This window comes from Chaetodon trifascialis, chromosome 11, assembly GCF_039877785.1.
Source record: "Chaetodon trifascialis isolate fChaTrf1 chromosome 11, fChaTrf1.hap1, whole genome shotgun sequence".
Taxonomy (NCBI): domain Eukaryota; kingdom Metazoa; phylum Chordata; class Actinopteri; order Chaetodontiformes; family Chaetodontidae; genus Chaetodon; species Chaetodon trifascialis.
In genome coordinates this window covers 18,392,344-18,413,983 of record NC_092066.1, presented here as the reverse complement: position 1 = coordinate 18,413,983, position 21,640 = coordinate 18,392,344, and the positions used below count along the sequence as shown (strand labels likewise).

The 21,640-nt window shown below is 42.4% G+C and overlaps 1 protein-coding gene across 2 annotated transcripts in view; it reads right to left on the bottom strand.

The window, feature by feature from the left end:
• Positions 1 to 21,640, bottom strand: part of LOC139339241 (low-density lipoprotein receptor-related protein 8-like) — a 75,264-nt gene that overhangs the window by 22,294 nt on the left and 31,330 nt on the right. For both annotated transcript variants that reach the window (XM_070974770.1, XM_070974771.1), the window contains exons 4-7: positions 15,291 to 15,419; positions 6,798 to 7,187; positions 4,618 to 4,740; positions 2,876 to 2,998 (exon numbers count right to left, since the gene is read on the bottom strand). In XM_070974770.1, coding sequence (XP_070830871.1) covers positions 2,876 to 2,998; positions 4,618 to 4,740; positions 6,798 to 7,187; positions 15,291 to 15,419 — 765 coding nt within the window. The remainder of the gene's footprint in view (positions 1 to 2,875; positions 2,999 to 4,617; positions 4,741 to 6,797; positions 7,188 to 15,290; positions 15,420 to 21,640) is intronic.

The following is a 21,640-nucleotide window of genomic DNA, read 5'->3' as shown; positions in this document are numbered from 1 at the left end:
GCAGGCTTTGCTTTAACACAAACAATTGAGCATGACTGCACAATGAACAGCTGGAAAGGGCCGATAAAGAGAAGGGCGGTGAGACTGTAAGAGAAACTCCTCAATACGAGACTGTGCTTAATTCTGTTAGCTGCATCCTGCCCAATCTAGAGTAACACATTTGTCAATAGCCAGTGAGCTTTATATCATTAGGCATTGAAAGCAGCGAGTGTGTGTTAGTAAACAGTATGACCAAAGTGGCTGCAAAACACAACTTTGTTAGATGAATATATAAGCAACACAATGCAAAAATACATCATCCTTTTCATATTCCCACTTCACTTTTCACATTTTCAAATCACATAAATCTGCAATGCTTTCCTTTTGTGGATGTTTAAGTCTGAGCCAGTGTGGTATTGCTTATTAGCTAAATGAAAATGCCATTCAGTTCTTATAAAATTCTATGTGGATTTAACAGACTTCTATTTTGAAAGGATACAATGCTATATTCCTATATTTTTTTATTGGAGTGAATACATTTGCTGTATACTGTAGGGATATTTCAACATTTTGGGAAACACACTTTCTTTGCAAGAGTTAGGCTGGATGCCAGGCAACCTCAGGGCAACAGCACCAGGAAGTTTGCTGCACTTGGCCAAAAAATCTTCACATATAACAGCACAACATGTCACTTTTACTTTATTTTTGCGCAGACAGAACAAACAAGATTAACGTTAATTTGGAGGCATTAGAGAAACAGGCAGGTGGATTGTGTTATCTTTAGACTGAGTCAGGCTAGCTGTTTGTCCATTTCCACTCTTTGTGCTAAGCTAAGCTAACTGCGACTAAAAGCAAATAAGCATATGTCCTCCAATAAAGATACTTTAGAGTGTAAAGCTTTATCCATGTTAATGCGTAAATCCCATAATTAGAAGAGAAATTAGTGGAGGCATGTGCAATAATATGCTGAAATTCAGTCCTGGGAGGTGCAGTCCTCGTTTACTATACGACACCACACAGAATTAGACTTGTGACCGGCTGTACACCGACTGCAGGGATCCAACATGACCTGTTCATCTCATCTGTGGAGCTTTGTGAAAAGGAGCTTTGCACGCTGCGCAACACGGACACTCCAAAGATTGACTGGGGTTACGTTTGTGGGAAAATGTTCCTCTTTGCTTTGTGTAACTGCCAGCAGGCTTCAAGCGCTGCAATCGCCAGCATTAAATTCCCATCTTTAATTCAGCTGGATGGGTGACAGCAACCTGCCACTCACAGTAACTCTCACTAACTCCCTTCATGTCTGTTCAGAATTAGCTGCAGACAGAAGAAAGACCTAGATGTATCTGTGTTTGAGGACTCACTCATTCCTTTTCCTTTGAGAGGGGCTGGGTGTGTAACAAAGACGCCCCAGGAGAGGCCCTGTGTGACAACAGCTTTTAGCAGGCCGCTTCCAAGGACAGCCACGATTTAGAGGTCACTTCTCCCTTCCTGTGGGCAAACAATCATGATGTCTCTCCTTCTCTTGTCCACCTCCACCTCTCTTTCTCTCTCTCACCATGGTAACCCATTGTGTACTACCTATTTTCAGCCGCTCCTCCCAGTGAATGCTGGAGGTGATGGTGCAGTGTTAAGAAACGAATGGCGTGCCGAGTAATGAGTTGGTACTGTGGTAATACGCCATTATTTCTAATGACATGGGAAAGAAAGAAAAACATTTGCTCTTGTGCAGAGAGAAATGTGTTGTCTTTATTTTCCCCTGATGTAAGGCTGATGCTGCAAATGCAATCACACCGAACATCTACGTTTAAGTGCGTTTCAGAGCAGCACGGTGGGTTATTGTTTCTCTTTGTGTAGTTTTTTTCGTGTGTGTGTGTGTGTGTGTGTGTGTGTGTGTGTGTGTGTGTGTGTGTGTGTGTGTGTGTGTTTTGGCTGGGGAACATCTTGCGAGTTAATGGCTGAGCGAGCAGAGCGATGAGCTAGGTGTGTGTGGACACGCTTTTAATGAGCTGAGAACAAGACCTGAGTTGAAGGAGAAAGGGGGGAGATTTGAGGAGAGAGAGGGAGGAAGAGATGGAGGTGGAGGAGAATTACTCTCTGGAATACCTGTTATAGTCTTGCAATTTCCATCCCTGACAGAGGTCAGTCTACTCTGTCAGCTGTCACTTTTCCCTTCACAACTTCATGTTCCTCTGAGGAAATGTCATTTTATCGCAGTTTATGTCTGTTCCTCTCACTCTCTCATTTCATAAACTTTCTCACTGAGCTGTTTAACAGAGCAGTCTTTTGCTTCTTTAACCAAGACATGACTGCCGTTTACTTGTGGTCAGTAAAATAAGTGATGAGAAGAAGGCATATAAACACAAGAAGAGAGATACATAACTGAGAGACTATCACAGAGCAGAAGACGCCTTCTTCAACCGTTTGATGGTAATTAGTACATGCAGGATCTTGTTCTGATCAACGGAGGCTGCTGCTAATTTAAGCGTTCCTCCGAAGCCTTTGAAATGCAAGGTAATAGGAGGGCGGTAGTTACATTTTGTTATGGCAAACACAATTATGATGCTACATTAACTGCTTGAATACATTTACAATAGATACGTATGTGCATGCTCCCTGATTGCACAGGGCTGAGACACACACACACACACACACACACACACACACACACACACACACACACACACACACACACACACACACACACACACACACACACACACACACACTTTTCTCTCATGTCATAGTTCTGGGAAAGAAAAAGATAAAACCTTTACTTATAAGCTGACTAGATGAAAAGTCATAAACTTTATTTGCATCAAGGGTGAAAGAGCTTTTGTTAAAAGCTGGCACAAGGTTATAACGAAGTAAGGGTGAGCAGAAAAACTCCTCTTACCGCACTCTTTCTTCGGCTCATCTGATCGGTCCTTGCAGTCCTTGACAGAGTCACAAACTTTGGAGCTGTCGATGCATTCTCCATTCTTACACAGGAACTTCAGGGGTCCCTCACATTTAGTGGCTGCAACAGAAAATCAGATAGGATAAGCATCTGCACTATAAACATCATGAACACTTATTTGCACAAGCTATTGCAAAATAATTCACAACCTCGGGCATGTAGTAGTGTCTGAAGCCAAGCTGAATATCTTCAATGCTTCACCAAATGATTGAAGGCTCACATGAAAACAAGTGACAGTAAAAAAAGAAAAAAAAACACTCCCCACTCAGACGCTCATATCAGCCCACATAAAAAGCCTCATGTAATAAAAACTGAACTTTAATTTGGGCCAGTTTCACAGTGCTAGAGCTTAATTTCCTGCAAAATAATTTTGCAGTACTCTGGTAAATTATGCATCATAGTCAGAGGAGGGAGAAGTAATGAAATCAGCTTAAAAAAAGCAGTGGGCTGGATCCACACAACATAACATCAGAGGTCATTATAGCAATTAATTTCACAATAATTTACGCCCAGACAAATGCCACATAAGTTTATTTAAAGGACGTTATAACCCTTATGATTTGTATGAAATCATACCCTATCCTTGACACTATTTATGGCCTGCATTTTTCTGCAACAGCCATTCAATGTATTTATACACTGTAACTGCCTCTCTATGCTTGTCTTCATCACTAGTGGCGCTAGATTCCTACCTACCTACCAGCCTGCCTTCACAAGAGGAAACCACAGGAAACAAAGCAGCAGGTATTTCATTGTTACGTCATCTGTGCACTCTCTTTACCACAGCTGTACTAAATTACTGCTAATGCTAATGGAATATGAAACGCAATGCATTTATCACCACTGTAAACACAATTGTTTATAAAAATGTGTTTTCAAATGACAGTCACTTGTCTTTCTTGACAGCAGATCAGTTTTAAAAATGGAGTAACGGAGCAAGGAGCAGTCACAGTGAGCTGTGCAACACATATCCAACTCCTGAGCAAGGGAGGCGTCTCCTTTTCCTGAGCTGTGCTGTTGCTTTGTGCAGCATGAAATTGAATTGTGCTACAATTCTGGTTTTTACTGACTTCTTCATTAAAGCACTGTGAGTCAGTTTATCTGCAATACAGACAAATACACCAGTTGCTTTTCTGTTTCTGTCAAAGCGGTCAAGGAGAGTGAAACCGCACCTCCTGACACCACCAGAAAACACAGGCACAGCCAAATCAACCAGGACTGAAATCTGTTGTAGCTGTAGATGTCGTGTCTTCCATTCATAAATTCTTGTTGCATTTTGCAAAATCTGATATTTGACTTCAACCACAAGCTGAAAAACATTCAGAAGTTGTGAGAGCGAACACAGAGCAGACATGCAAAACCAAAAAGCAGCTGTAGCATTTAATCATACCATCATCATTTAATCATTTATATCTACAGCAAATACAGTACAGCCTGAAATTATGCAGCTCAAACAGCTCACCACATCACCAGCCACCCCTCGTGTTTTAAAGTAAAGAGGGCAGACGTGCAAATGGCAGAGGCACGCTGAATCAAATGTAATGTAAACAGCAGGCAGAGCAAACAGGGAGACTTCTTCAAACAGACACTTGCATAAAAGATGAAGACAGGTGAAGAGGCAGCGAGGAGGACAAATTCTGGCATCCAGGCATGGAGACAGTACTCGCAGGTGTACCCACCGTTGACACAGCCAGATTCATCACTGTGGTCAGGACAGTCATGGACCTTGTTACACTGCTTGGTGCCGTGGATGCATGAACCGTCGCCGCACTGGAACTCATCAGGGCGACACGTCAACAGGGCTGTAAGAGGCACGCGCATAAACACACATGTGAAATTGAACTTGTAAATCCCCTTTAATCCCTTCAAGAGGAACACAACATCCTGGGCTCAAAACCAACCCAAGACCTTTAGTTGCATTTCACTCCATCAGGTTTTCTCTCTTCTTCTTTCACTCTCTTCTTTCCTCTCTAATAAAGGCCCAGAAATGTGTTTTTAAAAGAAATAAAACAGAGAGGCACGCATGAAATCAAAAATGTCGTGCAATAACATACAGTCCTGTACTTCATTCCATTCACAGCCTGTGTTAGGTGCCGCCTAGGACAGAGACAGTCAACCTGAGGGCGTGTGATGAATGATTTTCAATATAGTAACGCAAAGATGGAGGCTGCATGAAGCCACACCAAATTTCATTAATATCCCGAGCACAGACAAGCTTTTCATCAACTGGGCCCAGTATGCTCATATAACTCCTCTCTAAACCACACTAAAAAGCAATATATATGACTGAGGGGGATATGATTTAGTGTTATCACAGGATGAGCGGGACGGAGGCAATGTACTGCACTCTGGACTCACATGTGCACACACATACTGTATGCACATCCAAACACATGGGAACATACTCTGTTTCCTGCAGATGTGGGAGATCAATCGAGAGATCTGATTGGCAATAACATCGACACATGCATGCACACACTGCAGATTCATAAAAACATATTGATGAATCATAATAACATTTGTCTGAAGCTGAGGAGTTGGCAGAAAATTCAATTTCTATGGTAAAGCAATCCTTAAAGGGACATTAAAGTATGTGAATGTAGGAAGCTTGAGTAAGATCTGGACAAATATGAGGATGTGGCTCTAACCATCTCCAGACCCCTCTCGTAACGCAGGGATCCAGCTGGCTAAGAAAACATCAATCTCTTATAAGTGCTGCTTATGTGACACCACAGAGTGTGAGAGGTGGGCTTGATGTGTGCGCCACACATCTTGATAATGAATCGTGGGACTATCTGGGCTTCACACTCTGGCTTAGTGAGACAAGAGCTTCAGGGCTCCCCCATCCATGACCGGTTAATAGGAAAACCTGTTTTATCGCAAGGCCCCATCTTCACGCGGTGTTTATCAACAGAAACACATTCTTTACCAGACGCATTTAGAAAAGAAGACAACAACAAATATCAAACCGTCCCTCAACTCCCAGCAGAGTCGAAACGTGCTTAATGGAAAGTAACACCTCAAGAGAGGAAGAGCCATCATTGGTTGAGTGCTCCAGTCTCAAAGCAAACAGATATCTTAACGTACCGTCCACGCAGAGAAAACGTACCATAACACTGACCTTCGGCGCATTTCTTCAGAATGTGATGGATTTGATTGGTCTGCAGCTTTCTTTGAACAATAGGAGTGTAATAAGTGTAAAAACTCAAGGTGCTACTGGTTAAAATGCTTACAGCAGTAAGTATGTTTATAATATTAAGATATAAGATACATGATTGCTGAAGTTAGTGTACAAGATTTCAATGTAATTCACTGTTTCGTACTAACAGGAAATGACATAATAGGTGTGCCAACGGAATTCAATCAAACTGTGACTTGTGGAAGCATGTATGCATATTGTGTACTTTATGTTATAATGAGGCTATGATCAGCTCCTAGTGCTTTGCATTGTGGGACTACACTGTACATCAGCGGTGCACTCGAAAATGCCCTTCTTGTGTATACATTTGCAGTGAAACTACTCACTCAAAGCCTGCTTAGTATTAGAAAGTGGATGCAACTGAGCCACAGCTATAGCTTCCTCACTCAGACATCACTGCTTACATATCCATCATCCTCTATTGTACTGAAACTATCTTTCAACCCACTTACATATTCCATACGTACAGAAACCCTTTCAGACAGAGCAGCATTGTCCAGCATCAGTGTAAGCATAGAGGACAGCCTTTGTGAAGGTGAATAGAGAGACGTTCCTGGTATAATAAAGAACGCATGCCAAGAAAATACGACACGATAGGGTACAGTGTAAGGGGCGGAAGGCAAGGGGATGCAAAGACAAGCAACACAAAGAGAAACTCACGGCAGTCAGACTCATCAGACTTGTCCTTGCAGTCTGGGTCTCCATCACACTTCCAGGTCAGCCGCACACACTCCCCGTTGGCACAGCGAAACTCCCCAGCGGTGCAGTTTGTCCTGCGGTTAGGCAGATAAGAGACCCCGTCTCCGCCGCAGCGCTCCGGCCCCTCGTCTGAACTGTCGGAGCAGTCGGGGTCTCCATCACAGCTCCACATGAGCGGCACACACTCCGAGGTGTTACAGCGGAGATGGTTGGGCCCGCAGGTCAGAGGGGAGGTACACTTGAGCTCATCGCTCCCGTCTCCGCAGTCGTCGTCGCCGTCGCACACGTACACGGTGGCCAAGCACTTGCGGTTGGCACACATGAACTCGCCGCTGGGGCAGGCTTTGGCATCTGGAGGACCAGCAGAGAGGAGCAAGAGTCAGAAAGAGAGCAAGAGAGGCTTTCATCCTCCATCTTCCTACGCTACAGCACGCTGAAGCGGGGACGGTGCAACATGTCTTTCTAATTTACAATTGCTGAAAAGTGGAATTTAACAAATGTGTTTAGAGGCCCGTGCTTTAAAATGAACAAAGCACTTTCGCAGGCATAAAAAACACCAGAGATTCTTTGCTCACAGCGCGTGAAATAAAAGATGACGCTCGAACTCTGGCTACAGCTGGAGGTAGATGAGAGGCAGTAAGACGAGAAGTGAGAAACTTCAAATACAGGAACATAGCAAGAGAAACAGGCTTTCTCACAGAGGTTGAAAGGCAAATATTGGTATGATAACTGAGGATGAAACAGACAGGAGGTGCTGGATGGGAAGAGAGGGGATGATGGGGGTTATCACAAGGAGAGGCTTCCTCTCCTGTGGAGCCAAAGATAATAGAGCTCTCTCTGCCATCAGCCGGTCCTCCTCCTCTCTCAGATGATCTGATTGTGGTGCTTCCTCCTCTCTCAAAAGATTCTTCTGTCTAGTGTTTGGTTTTTTTCTTTATCTGCTCTCTGGTTCACCTCTCTCTCATCTATGACCAACATGGAGGCATTGGTTATCCATGTATGCACACATGCCTAGAGCAGTTGCTGCAAATTATGCATTTGTTAGCCTTAATATTTTTTGCCCAGAGCTATTTGAGAAAAGATTTTTGTCATGAAAGCCTGATACAAATTTCTTGTACATGTACATTGGCCAATAAAGCTGATTCTGAGAGTTGGCCTTGTTCCTTATTGACTGGAAATGTTTCTATGCAGGAAGGAAAAGTCTGTAATGCGCCTCTCCTCTTCACAAAGCCAACCTCAAGGCTTATGTAAATCCTTTTCTCTCTCTGTCTCTACCTGTTCCAGCTTTCTCCGTCTACGCTCACATCTGAACAAAAGCACTCAGGCTGTGAAGACAGTCAGGGTTCCCACTGTGAGCCCACAGCAGCACGGACGGCAGCGCAGGGAGGCGCAGGAGTTGATATTTACACAAACTGCAGGGAGTTCAGCTTCAGCACCGTTAAGGCTGGTTACAGGAATGTTTTAAAATATTGTACACAGAACTTTGTAAGGTGGTAGCATATTGTCAGTGACCTGCAGGAGAAATCTCACATCTCCCAGAGATCAGGTACCCGGTTTGGTCCTAGAGTCGAGATTTTATACGCAGTTATTTTTACCTGATACTGATTCGCAGATCAAAACATTGATTAGTATTTAAATGGATCCAGAGTAGAAGTTAATGGCATTGGTTGATGTCCTTGAACACTGGAAGCAAACAGAATCAAAACAGCTTCAGAAAAAAGGGAAATCAAATATAGTTAAGTGGAAAATCATATGCGTTCCCATGTGCTGAGTTTAACTGGGTGAACAAACATCAGATGCGAGATAGTGTCCTAATTACTATCCTATGTAATTATACCATATGTTATGTCACTATTTTCTCCCCTGCAAACATCAGCACTCGCTTAATTTTCTGGTGCCGACATGACTGCCACAGCAGCGCGGGGAAAGCAACTGAAACCGAAAACAAGTGTTGAGGATCCAGTTCAGTGAAAGGGTTTATACTCATCAATATTAAACAAGCTCCATTTGATTCTCATGTGCTTCATAACTACTGCGCCTGTTATGCTTCTACCTTCACTACATACTAATTTGCCACTAAATAATTGAAGAGATTCAATAGACATGTACATTATTGCACAGGGGGCAGAGCATTAGTAATGTACATGAGTGACCTGGTTATACTGGAAACTTTGTTTTCCAGTGGGGGTACTGAGCAAATGAATTTCAAGACTTTTGAGCTACTTTGAGCTCACAGACTGCCTGCGTACAGTGTGGTACAAGTCTGTGGGTTTTAAATGATAAATAAATCACAGTGGGACCCAACATTTCACTCAGTGGGTTGAACTTTCAGATTTATTATCCATCTATTTATATAATTTGGCATGGCTGCTTCAACAAAAGCAGGAAACTAACACACGAAACATCAAATAGATATGGATGCATGTATACATATGGTATATTGCATGTAGAGCATGACTGTATAGTATATTGTATGAACGTCCACACATTAAAATAAGACAGACTGTATTTGCTGTATTGTACACAACACACAGTTATTGGATGGACTGCCATAAAATTTAGTACAGATATTCTTGGTTCCCAGATGATGACGCCTACTGACTTTCCTGACCCCTGACGTTGCCTTTAGCACCACCATGTGGTTGACACTGGTGGTTCATGGTGAAATATGTCTGTTCGATGGGTTTCCAGTAAATTTTGGCGCATCATTAATCACTATCATCTGAGCGTTGTACATAGTGCTAAAAAGCAAATCGTAGAATGCTAACATCCTAAACCATACATTAGAAATACAGACTTACAGAGCCGTTAGCAGGGCTGCAAACTCTTCTTGTTATCATTACATGGATGTTTTTTGTTTTTTTTTTCCACCATTGGCTTTATATCAAAGTCATTCAACCTAATTTGAAAAGGCTCTTACTAAAAACGTCTTTCCTGATGAAGCTCTTTTCGCCACCAACCTTCCCTTTAGCATCAAGGTGAAAAAAATTAAGAAACTGACTAAATATTTCATAAATCATTAAACACGGCAGACATGTCACTGTCACTGTCACTGCAAACACAATCTGTGACTGTGCTTTTCACCCTACAAAAATGAGCAACTCATGCCAACTCTCTGAAGCTGCTGAAACACGAGCAACTTTAACAATCCTTAATATAAAATAGAAAATCAAACATTTTCTTAGTCTGTTTCTGAGCAAGCAAACTTTCTGGCTATAATGAATTCTACAAAATGAAACAGAAAATACACTACAAGGGCAACTAATAAAAACTCCATTAATATGCTAAATTCACTGAGAGCTTTACTCAGTTATATATTTTTAATTCCTTGGTAGTTGGAGGTTGTCAGCGTAACCCACTTTACTTCCTCTGGCTGCTTTAGTGATGGGAAATGGTTGCCAGCAACAACTGGTGCCTCAGCTGCAAAGGCAAGAGATGACTGGTCTTTCTATTCTCATTAGCATTACAGCTGATGAGTGTGTGGTGCGTGTATGTGTGTGTGTGTGAGTAGTCGGGATGCATGAAGGAAAGACAGAATAAAGGTAAGGAAATCATTTTAAGGACTGGAGGACGGAAAGAGGGCGAAAGTGGAGAAGTGAGATGAAAAGAAAGACATCCAGATCGTGTGTACGCAGGCAAAAACAGAATCGTTTATTTTTTATCTGTACACGCACAAATATCTCTGAGCACATCAGTCACTGTCTGCGCAGCTTAATGTCCTCTCAGCTTCCTCTGGATATTCATAGGTTTAAACTCAAGGGACAGTCCAGACCTGTCCACTCTGCTCAGAGCTGAGGTCCACTGCAGCCACTGCAGCAAGGTCACTGGAACATGCACACACGTGCACACACACAAACACGCACACGCGCACACAGTTGTGTTTCCATCACTTCTGAGGACATTGCATTCACTTACATTAATTATCTGGAGACTTCACCTTACCTTAACCCGAGATTACACCCTAAAACTTAATGATTTAATTTTGAGGACTTGTGTTCTGTTCCCATAAGGGAGACGAGTCCCCACAATGTGAGTAATACACTAAATCCACACAGCATCCAATACAGACAAACCTGGAGAGGCAGAAACACACACACTCACTCACACTGCCTGCCAGTTCATACAGGTCACAGTGGCTCACCAGGGAAATAGCTCTATGGCTGACCTTTCCTGTGATGTCACACACATTTACAGAGGAAACACAGCTGTGACAGAGAAGAAACAACTCTCATCTACAGTAACAATCAACAAAGGGTAATAGAGGACAAGATGGGAGTCAAAGCGAAGGGAGTTTTTTAACCTCCCCTCTGATGCCATTATTGACCGTAACTGTGGACCAATGTGGGAGGGCAACGGTGGCATGAAATGAGCGCTGAGACCTTTAGCAACATGAGCAAAAATGAAATTAAGAAGAAATGTTGTCAGTGGAAGTAAACTGTGAATGCGCCATCTTTGGGGATGCACAGGATCTGCAAGGTCAGTTTCACGAGGGGCTGACAGCTGGGAAGAGTGCAGGAGGTACGGAATTGTTTGCCTCATACCATCCAAGAAGCTTTAAAAATGAAGAGGGAAAACAAGCCAACATACAACCTCACGGAACAATTATATGTACGCATCAGGCAGGCAAGTCAAGCTGACACTTGCAAACGCAAAGACATGAGAAAACACACAAATCCAGAAAGGCTCTTGTGCTTTGCAGCAGAACCCAGCAGACAGGCGGGCTCAGGAGAGATGCCCAGTGAGTAAGTGCGCATTAATCTCCACATCGCTGAGGGTTGAGGACAGTTCAACTTTCCTACAGTGTCTCCTTAAAACTGCGGCTTAATGTAATGTTGATCAGAGGAAGCTTCCTCTGGTGAGGGCTAGATTCTACTTAATACATAATTCAGCGTGTGGATGACTCAATTAGCAGGATGCCTCTGCGAGATTTGCTTTTTCATGTCAGCAGCAGGCTATGCACTCTGTAAATTTCTACTAATAGCAGAGCGTGCTGGGGCTAACTGGGTAAGTACAAGCTCTGTCAGTTTTGGGAGCGCAAACTCTCTACTCACATTCGAGTAAATGCAAGTGAATGTGTAAAGTGAGTTTGGATGTTTTCCTCGCATTAAGCAGGAATGAGCGTGAGCACGCTCAGACAACGAGGAGCAGGCTCACGTTGAACTCGCCGGTTCGGCGCACTTCCAACCAAATCTGGTGCGTTTGGTCGGTTTGTTTAGGCTGGTGTGAAACAAACAAGTTTGTGCTGCAAATACAAAGACGACCAACTAAAGAAGTGAAATAGGGGTTGGTATCGAAACAGGGCCCAGGCTAAATTATTAAAGACCATAGTATTGATTAGCTCCAACGCAATCAGTTCTGCTGTCAGTATTCCAGACTTCAGACATCTGTCTGTGATGCATTCTCCAGAGGAGACTTCTCTCTGCCTCTTTGTCACGCACACGCTGACAGACGCTGCTCTTAATGACAATGACAGGGAGAACCAACTGCTTAAAAGTCTGGTTACACTTCACTGGAGTCGATGTTGACAACCCTCATTGGCACAAGTGCAACAAGTCTTTTCATGTTACGGGCAGAAACACGAGCAATCTTTGAAAGTACATCACACACAGGCAGAGAGGGACACAGTTTTCGGCTGCTTTGTTCGTATCACACCTCTCGTTGTCCACGCAGAGTTAACTAAATAAGACAAAGATGAGTTAATGATTAGAGGTAACCATCAGTCAGCATTTCCCCCACATTGCATTTACTTTGTGAACTTAATAATCTGAGCCACAAGGTGCCGTGACGTAGAGCATGAATTGACGTGACACTCACTGGAGCAAACTTTGTTTCAATCGTCCCTGGCGGCTCCACACAGGACTGCAGGATGCCAGGACTCTGAAACTGTCCGGTGAATGATTTATGTGTCAGTACGTGTGAGTTTATGTCTGTGAGTCGTGGTTTGTGTGTAATAAGTGTAAACAGGAAACAACTCAAAAACATGGAGGTGATGGTAGAGTGTGAATATTGAAGGCTTTTGAAAACATGTCCCACATCTTCAGTGATGTGATATAATAGTATTCCTTCTAACAGGAAGAGGAGAAAAGGCAATTTACACGTGCAAAGCTCTGCTGATTTAAGTGCAGAGAGTTTGGGTTTCAGAAAGTACCTCAGAGCTCCTGAAAGGGCCTTTTTCATCACTTACAGACTATTGGACGAACCCGCCGATTTATGCTTCAGTATTTGGAATTAACTACACCCAAAGATAATGTGAAACCACACTTGCAGCCTCACTCACTGAGGTTTGCAGCTGAGCCCTTGCTGGCGGGCAGGAACAAAATGCAATTGGATACATAAAACAGCTTTCTTGTCGATTTTGTAAGACTGCTGCTGCATCATTTTACACATCTCGATTCATTCATCCTCTACCTCTAACGCCAAACACACGGAGAGTTAATGCTGCTTTGAAGTGAATTCTTCCAATGTCTCTGTGCCAACAGCTAGCTCTCAGCGAACAGAAACACCAAGATATACTCAAACCTATTGGTCATTTCCGCCTCACTGCATGACTGTAAATGTGGACAATCTAAAGCCTTCAGTCTGTAGTACTTAAGAGGAATACAGCATGCAGGGCTTTTGGAACATAAGGCAATAATTATCCGTGGCCATTAAGATTATGCTCAAGAGCAATGATTTGAATGCAAATGCTTTTCTATTGTTTATTCCTATGATAGCCAAGCATGGACAGTATGAGTAAGTTTAGCCATTGAAACGCTTCTAAAAGTTCAAATAAGGTAAAACTCCCTGTTACTGTTACTGTTACTGTTACTGTTACTGTACTTGCATTGGCATGACCATTTGTATTGGACATAAATGTCATGCAGCAACATGATCATTGCTTAGTTCACTGGGCTAGACCGTAAGCACAACACTGGAGAATCAGTGCTTGCTGCCTTCAGAGAGATCTGCAGTGAGGTGACATTTAAAATCTTCTTCACTGAGACTTCATCTATCAAGCTGGCATTGGGCCTAATCAGTCTTCAGATAAACTGGTCCGAGCAGCACTTAATAGACCTAATTTGCAATGTTATCTAGCACTGTGCTGCACTGGAGTCCTCCATCCTGGTCACACATGGCGCCGTTTACCTCTGGAGGGATTTTGGCCTTTGACTGGGTGGGCGACAGCCTGCTGCCTGCCCTCATGTCAGTGCTGAGAGGCTTAAGACTGCCACATCAATACAGACATTAGAATGAAAAAAGGATTAGCACAGGCTAGACTGGGTTTCTATGGACAGCGCAGTGAAAAGCCATCTAAGCTAGGAAGGCATTAGATCTAAAGTCAATGGAATCACTACCACTTGCTTTGGGGTGAGTGTGTGCGGTGACAGGGAGTTATTGATGGGCCACTTGCAGGCTGATCAGGCAAAAATATCTTTATTACATGACACATTAAAAGCCTTTCAAGGAGAACAGGGTAGATATCTATTCAGACGACCTCTCTGATTTATGTTTTCATATTATTCCAAATTGATTTGGCTTGCTCTCTTAAAAAAAAAAAAAAACATTGAGTGTATTCTTAATGAATAAACATTTATTGCTCAGACACCAGCCAGTCACAATCTCAACGCCCACATACACAAACACACACAAACAACTACACAGGGAGCAGATGCCCGTAAAAACGAAGAACATCATTTATATAGGATAATAAGGAGGTGGCTTTTTTCTCTCCCTCTGTGCATTTGCTGCCATGTGCCATTTCACACAATCTTCAAAGTCTAAACGCCACACCCCCTACAGCTCTGTTGCCTCAATCAATTTTTTCTGACGTGAAGGGAAAAGGAGGAGAGAGAGAGAAAAGAAGAAGCCGATTCTTCACGGCACCTCAGAAGTAGGGCAAGGATAGTCCCTGCAGGGGGCGGGGGGTGGGGGCAGCGCATAGTTGAGTTGTCTGATTGGCTGGGTAAGAGGTGATGTCACTTTTGATGGTTCCGAGGGCCCTGCAGTGGAAAGGCTAAAGACTTGAGGTTCAAAATGTGATGACAGAAACCACCAAATATCAACAGAAAGCTGCTGATATCTCACAGTCCACACCGAAAATGGTTCCACATCAAAGGGGACTTTGTTGTTGAGTGCAGTTGGCTTCAAACTCAAACCTCCCTTCAAATCCCTCTAATTATATAGAGTGTTCCCTGCTGCGCTTTAATGTCTCAAGCCTCTGGATGGTAAGGGAGATCAGAAAGGATGAAAGCCAATAAAATACAGAAAAGGGCAAATATGAGTATTATTCTCTCTCTCGGAGCTTCATCAAGTCATTGACTTCTGCACATTGCCACTGTTTGAATTTAAACACACTCTTGAAATGTGGCGAGCAGTGAAACATGCCAATAAACCAGCCGACAAAATGGCTCGTGTACTTATTTGTGCTTATTTCCGCAATGCGAGAGAACTGACAGCCGACTCTGACAAACTCACCAGACGCGCAGTCTTCCTCGTCCGCCCCGTTCTCGCAGTCCTTTTCACCATCACATCTCCATGACAACGAGACACACTTGTTGGTGGATCCCCCACAGTCAAATTTCTCTGGGGGACACGTCTGTTTGCCTGTGGGCAGAGATAAAAGAGATAGGGAGATTACTGCAGTGGCTTTGTGGTCCCATAAAGACGGCAACAAAAACATCTATAAGACACTGCTGGACTTGATTTCTATCGCCCCCACGATGCAGTTAAAACTCATCCAAAACTTCACCACTCTGGCCAATTGATTTTACTGTCTGGACTGGCTCTAAAGAGACATGCAGAAAGATCATGAAATACAGCAAATGCACAGTTGGCTGTAAAGCAAAAGAACAACTCAGCCCCCCTCCTCCTTTTCCTGCCAATCTGCTCTAGTTGGCACAGAGTAGGTTTGATCCAGATTACACTGCGTTTAATATGAATCATGTTGTTAATTATACATCTTTGCTTACAGTGCAGCCTTAAGCCTACTGGAATGAAATCAAAGGGTCAGCCTACGTGGCAAATCATTTATCTTTCTGATGACTTTATTTTCATATTATGCTTAAGAGCAATGGTTCCAAACCGTTTTTGTCAGACGCTGACTTTATTTCAACCTCCTATCCGGTACTTTAAGACATTTCAACCAGTTATCCATTACTTTGAGCTAATTATTTCAACCGTTAATGTTTAAAATAGCTGAATTGAAAAGCTACTAAGCTAACTATTTCAACCATTTATCAACTACTTTAAGCTTTCTATTCAACCATTTATCAATTACTTTAAGCTACCAACTTCAATAGTTTATCCATTACTTTAAGCAAACTACCTCAACCATTTATCATATACTTCATGCTAACTATTTCAAACATTTATCATTTACTTTAAGCTAACTATTTCATTTATCTATCCAATACTTTGAACTTTCTATTTCAACCATTTATCCATTACTTTGAGCTTTCTAATAACCCATAATCCATTACTTTTAGCAAACTAATTCATCTGTTTTAGCTAAGCTAACTATTTGAACTGCTTATCATTTTAGCTTTAGCTTTTTTGCTTGATAACTACCTTTCACACACTCTAAATTGTAACATGTAGTGTTCGTAAGGTGTAGCTGACTCTCTAATAATATATTATTTCATCAAATTGTAATTTCTATTTTTTTTTTTTTTTTCAGTCAGTTGAGCACTACTCTATAATTTTTCCATGTAGGCTTACCCTTGACAACTGCAGAAGTATTGTGATTTAGACTTCCACCACCTTTTGTAGCTGCATATTAAGGTTCACTTTGAGACCTTTCAGTGGTTAGGTTTTCTTTTTTCCATGAGGTCAGTGAGAAAGCCTTGATACAGCTGACAAGCAATACAGTAAGAGGATAATTTGTAGCGTGATAACTGAAAGCATGTGCCATAATGAATATCATTCATGAGGTTCTTACGCAGTCTCTGATGCTGTCACTCGCAATGTTAGGTAGAAACTGTTCAGGGTAATTGGACCAGACAGGGACACGGTCTGCCAAGGCATCTTTCGAAACAAAGCACCTCTGTTTATATGAATTACATTTGTTAGATCACTGCACTTAAGCTAACTGAATTCCTTTTTAACTTATGTAAATTCAATATCCAGTAGATTTCAATTATTAAATGAGCTACTGTATATGTTCCATGACAATCGCAGAGCAAGTTTAGATTATGTGAGAGCATTTTAGCTTGTTTTTCCTGAGTCTGTGGATGTTCTTTAATGTTAATTTGTATGTTTTATTTAACTCACTGCAGTGCTGTCACAGATAAAATCATGTATACAAGCATAAAGTGCAATGCTTTTTTACAGTTATATGGCAAAGGATTTTTTTTCCAAGTCAGAGTAATTATATTAATTTGCATTGCAAAGATAGGTGAATTTGCTGCTACATGCCACCAGATGCCTTACTGACTGGTTTTTGACCAAGATGCAATACAAATCATCAATGTTCTCATGATGGCAGGTCACATCAAAAGCACAACTGTTTTGACATACCTCCACATATTTTATGAGGCTCTCTTAAAGGTCGAGTGTGCAGGATTTAAGGCGATCTATGGGCAGAATTGTATGAATTTAATATTCGCAATTACGTTTTAATTAGTGTATCACCACCTGAAAATAAGAATCACTATGTTTTTGTTAGCTTAGAATGAGCTCTTTATATCTACAGATGAAGTGGGGCATCTTCCACCAACCACAGCAGATAAACCAAACACTGTTTCTAGAGAGGGCCTCTTGTGTTTTTCACATTTTTCATCCTTTTAGCAGTCATCATAGGGGAGGACGAGGCGAGGCGGTGGTGGGCACTTAACAGTTGAAAAATAGACTTGTCAATGCTCACTGGCAGAAAAAGTACGTAATGGCTACACTATTTCCGTAGTTGGAACAGCTGGAACCGAACTGGGATATGGGCCTCGTGGATGCATTACGTTACATTCATTTGGCAGATGCTTGCGTCTGAAGTGACTAACAAGAAGTAGATGTCACCAAAATTGGAAGTACACCCCAAATAAACAACTAAAAGGGTGTAAGATTGCATTTGCATTGCATTTTTGATTTGTTTATTTTTCTTTTAAAGAAATTAAAAGTAGCTGTTAACGTGGGAGATGAAGTCTGAAACAGTGGAGTTTTTATTACGCCGGTGGCAAATGATGGGCAGTGACTTGTCCTGTCTTCACTTGAGAGTTCATTCCACTGCTATGGAGTGAACAGAAAAGCCTTGACTGAGATGAGCGACCACGGGGTCCTCAGGCTGACAGGGTGGCCAATCGTGCAGCAGCAAGGGTTTGACCATGGCTTCGAGGAGCAGTTACTTCTACCACGCTGTCGGTCAGCAGCAGACTCTTGAACTGCATGAGAGCTGCAACAGAGAGGCAGTGAAGTGAATGGAGAAGACGAGTGGTTGGTTTGCGCTTCTGCACTGCCAACAAATAACTTGAAACTGCAAATCTGCAATAAGCTAATACTGGCTGCTATATCGCCCTGGCAGGCAGCCAGTCCGGTAACCACCATTAGATGTCATCCGAGTATGAAGGCACATTTTTTTCAGCCCCTCACTTCGACCGCCCCTGCAGCATGAAGGGGTGACAGTAGAGGGGAGGCTGGAGAGGCAGCTGGTGCCTGGGGAGGACGAGCAGTGAGAAGGGCTGATGCAGCCAGGGCCTGATCCCACACACACACAAAATAATGGACACTGCAGTGCTCGGAGGCTGTTTCTGCACCCCGGGCTCAGAGAACAGACTATTTCTCTGCTTGCTGAGTGATGACATCTGCCTACAATCATTTTTCAGTCCACAAATTGTACTTCTGATCAAACTGCAGCGTTAGGCCCTTGGACAACAGCTTACTGCAATTTGCCATTCGTCACTTCACATTCTCGACAGTTGAACAATAAAATATTGTGCTGCACAATGTTCTGTTGTTGAACTGGTACAGTGAGTAAAACACAATAAGGAATAAGAGATATGGAGGACAGCTAACCTCTTCCACCTGGAAAGCTCTGTCATTTTCCTCATCGCTTATATACGAGTTATAAAAGTGATATTTATTTTCTTCTCTTTCAGTTTCACGTGTAAGGAAGTTTCAAGAAGTGTGACAGTCTTTGATGCTGCCTGGCTGTGTTTTTCACTTCTTTTCAGATGGGGCTGTCAAGCACGTCAAACAAGCAAACAAGCTTAATGAAGAAACTAAAGACGGAAAGCAATGGTTAGCCAAAAAGAATGATTACAACTGAGTAATGTTTGAAAACCAAACGTCAGGCTGGCTGGTCAGGGAGGAAATACAGAAAACATCTCTTAGAAATGTCTGAGATGAAAGAGACGAGGAGGTGGAATCTTTGAGAGAGGAAATTACATGCTGCCTGAATGAAACCGAACTAATGTAGGTCCGACGAGGACATGACAGAAAACAAGAAACAGACAGAGAAAATGAAAGAGAGGGTGACAGCGAGAGCGCAGCAGAGAAAAGAGGAATACAGAGGGCAGCTTCAGAGAAAAAGAATCCATAAGAAGGAAGTCAGGCCAAGAGCAAGATACTTTATGAAGGGGGAAATGAAGAGACAAACTGCTGCCTGACCTTTCAGATTTTTATCCTGGAGCAAAATCAAAGCCATCCATACCAAGTGGAAAGAGATGAGGGATGAGGAAAGGCAGGCAGAGTGCAGTCTTGAGCAGAATCTGAATTCACCAAGCATACAGCGAGCTGTCCTGTCCTTTTAACTGATGACTCTGTAATGAAGCGTGAGCTCTGTTCCTCCCAAATCCAAACAAAGAAACCAAACCTCATGACGACAAAGTGGTGGTACCTCAGGACAGCTGCTGATGAGTGAAACCTCAGGTTTTATAAAGACATAGATAATGGGTTTTTGCTTGAGAAGGAGGGAACATAATGAAAGCCAATTACTCACCGACAAACTGACTGTCTGGCTGTTGTTTACCATCAGAGTGAAAAATGAGGATTCATCTCCGCTGTGGCGTTTTGGCAGATCTGTTCAGACTTCATCACCTTTTACAGACCCAAGGCAGTGTTCATCTCCATGCTGCAACAGTGTAATAGCTCTTTCATTTGATCATCATGACTGACCTTGTTATTGCTTAGAACCTTTAACCCTACACTCGGCTTTCAATGGAGAAGTGTAGAAATGCTTCAGTTTGTCAGCAGCCACCAGGCACGCGGTGTGACTGTGATACAGGGGTCTAATCAGCACTGTGGAGCTGAAAAACATGTTAAACTGATCTGATATTATGAACTGCAGCTTCATGACAAATGGAACTCTTCGCTGCAGCACGACATAGAGTTCCCAAAGTAATAATTTGCAGCCTATTCATATAAATTAGTGTCTATTTTGCTGCTTCCAACTGCTAATACGGTACAGTGGTGATTCATCCTACAGCCACCACATGGCAGCGTTTACGTCTGAACGTGTGCACTCAGCATATTGTGACAGCCTGATTGGTCGATATAGCTAGTTCCAGTTTGTATCATGTTAAAAGCATCAATGAGTAGCCCTGGACCTCTTTTACAACTGCCAGAGCTAAAGGCTTTGAGGTCTGTGTGCATGTACACCTGTGTATGTGAACGCCTGTGTTCTGATGGTTCGCCTGAGAGCCAAAGAGGCACAAAACTCTCTGAGTCACATTCACTGCTTCATTAAACCAGGTTAGCGTGGCCATGTCCTCCTTTCTGAATTATAGATCTGGTACAGTGGAGAACACTTGCAGCTTGCAAACTACAAGATGGAAAATTGCTATTTCCAGCAAATTGCATTAGCAAGTAATGTACTGTGGCACGCACCTCTGCTTAATATCAAGTGCTGTATCTGGGCTCCTTGAGTGAGACATCATCAGCTGCATGAAGTCAGACTAATATATTGGTAGTATGTTAGTCTGTCACAGGGCTAACACATGTACACAACCATTCACAGTAAACTGCAGAGGGGCACTTCAGAAAAGCCCAGTTAGTGGATTTAAACCCAAGACCTTCTTACTGTTGGGCCACAGCCTTGACCACTGAGCCACTATGCCACACTTCTCTTTACTTCATAGTTACTATTTAGGATTTAATCTGTTTTAGGTTACTGTCCAAACTTTACTGTCATCGTATGCTGCAGTCAACATTAGTCGATTCATCCATATGACAAAATATAAATCAGCTACTATTTTGAGGACAGATTGTTTTACTAATTTTACAAGCAAACATTAACCTGTTCCAGCTTGAGAAAATAATTGATGGCTAAAGAAATTTGACACGTTGTGTATAATATCCCACAACAAATTTATGGGATCGTAGCCAAAGCAAGTCATGTTAAACGTTTCTTTTCCCAAAACAAATAAGAAAAAAGCAAAAGAATCATCATGTGTCTTGATCATGGAGTGACAAAAGCGCAGATGTCACGCCAATAGAAAACATCAAATGATGTTTTGGGGAGCAAACACATTTAATTGTTTTATTGATGCAGAGCAGCAAACTGAAACTCATTGCAGGTGAAGCGCACCTGTTTCCTCTTCTGAACTCTTTTATATGAAGTGTTTATGGAACAAAAATAATAATTCTACTGAATTACAGCTTTAGCCTGGAAATTCAAACAATGTCAGACTGTACAACTGATGACATTACAATCAGGCATTGTAACTTGGAGAAGAGCCAGATTTTGAAGGAAAATCTACTTTTCTAATTTAGTATTGAACAAAGTATCAAAGCTGCAGCAGAAGAGTCAATGCAAAAACAACAGAGAATGGGAAGACTGTATAAGAGCCACAGAGTAAATGTACTATACGTCCATGCAGTGCGTTCAGTGTATGTGTGCC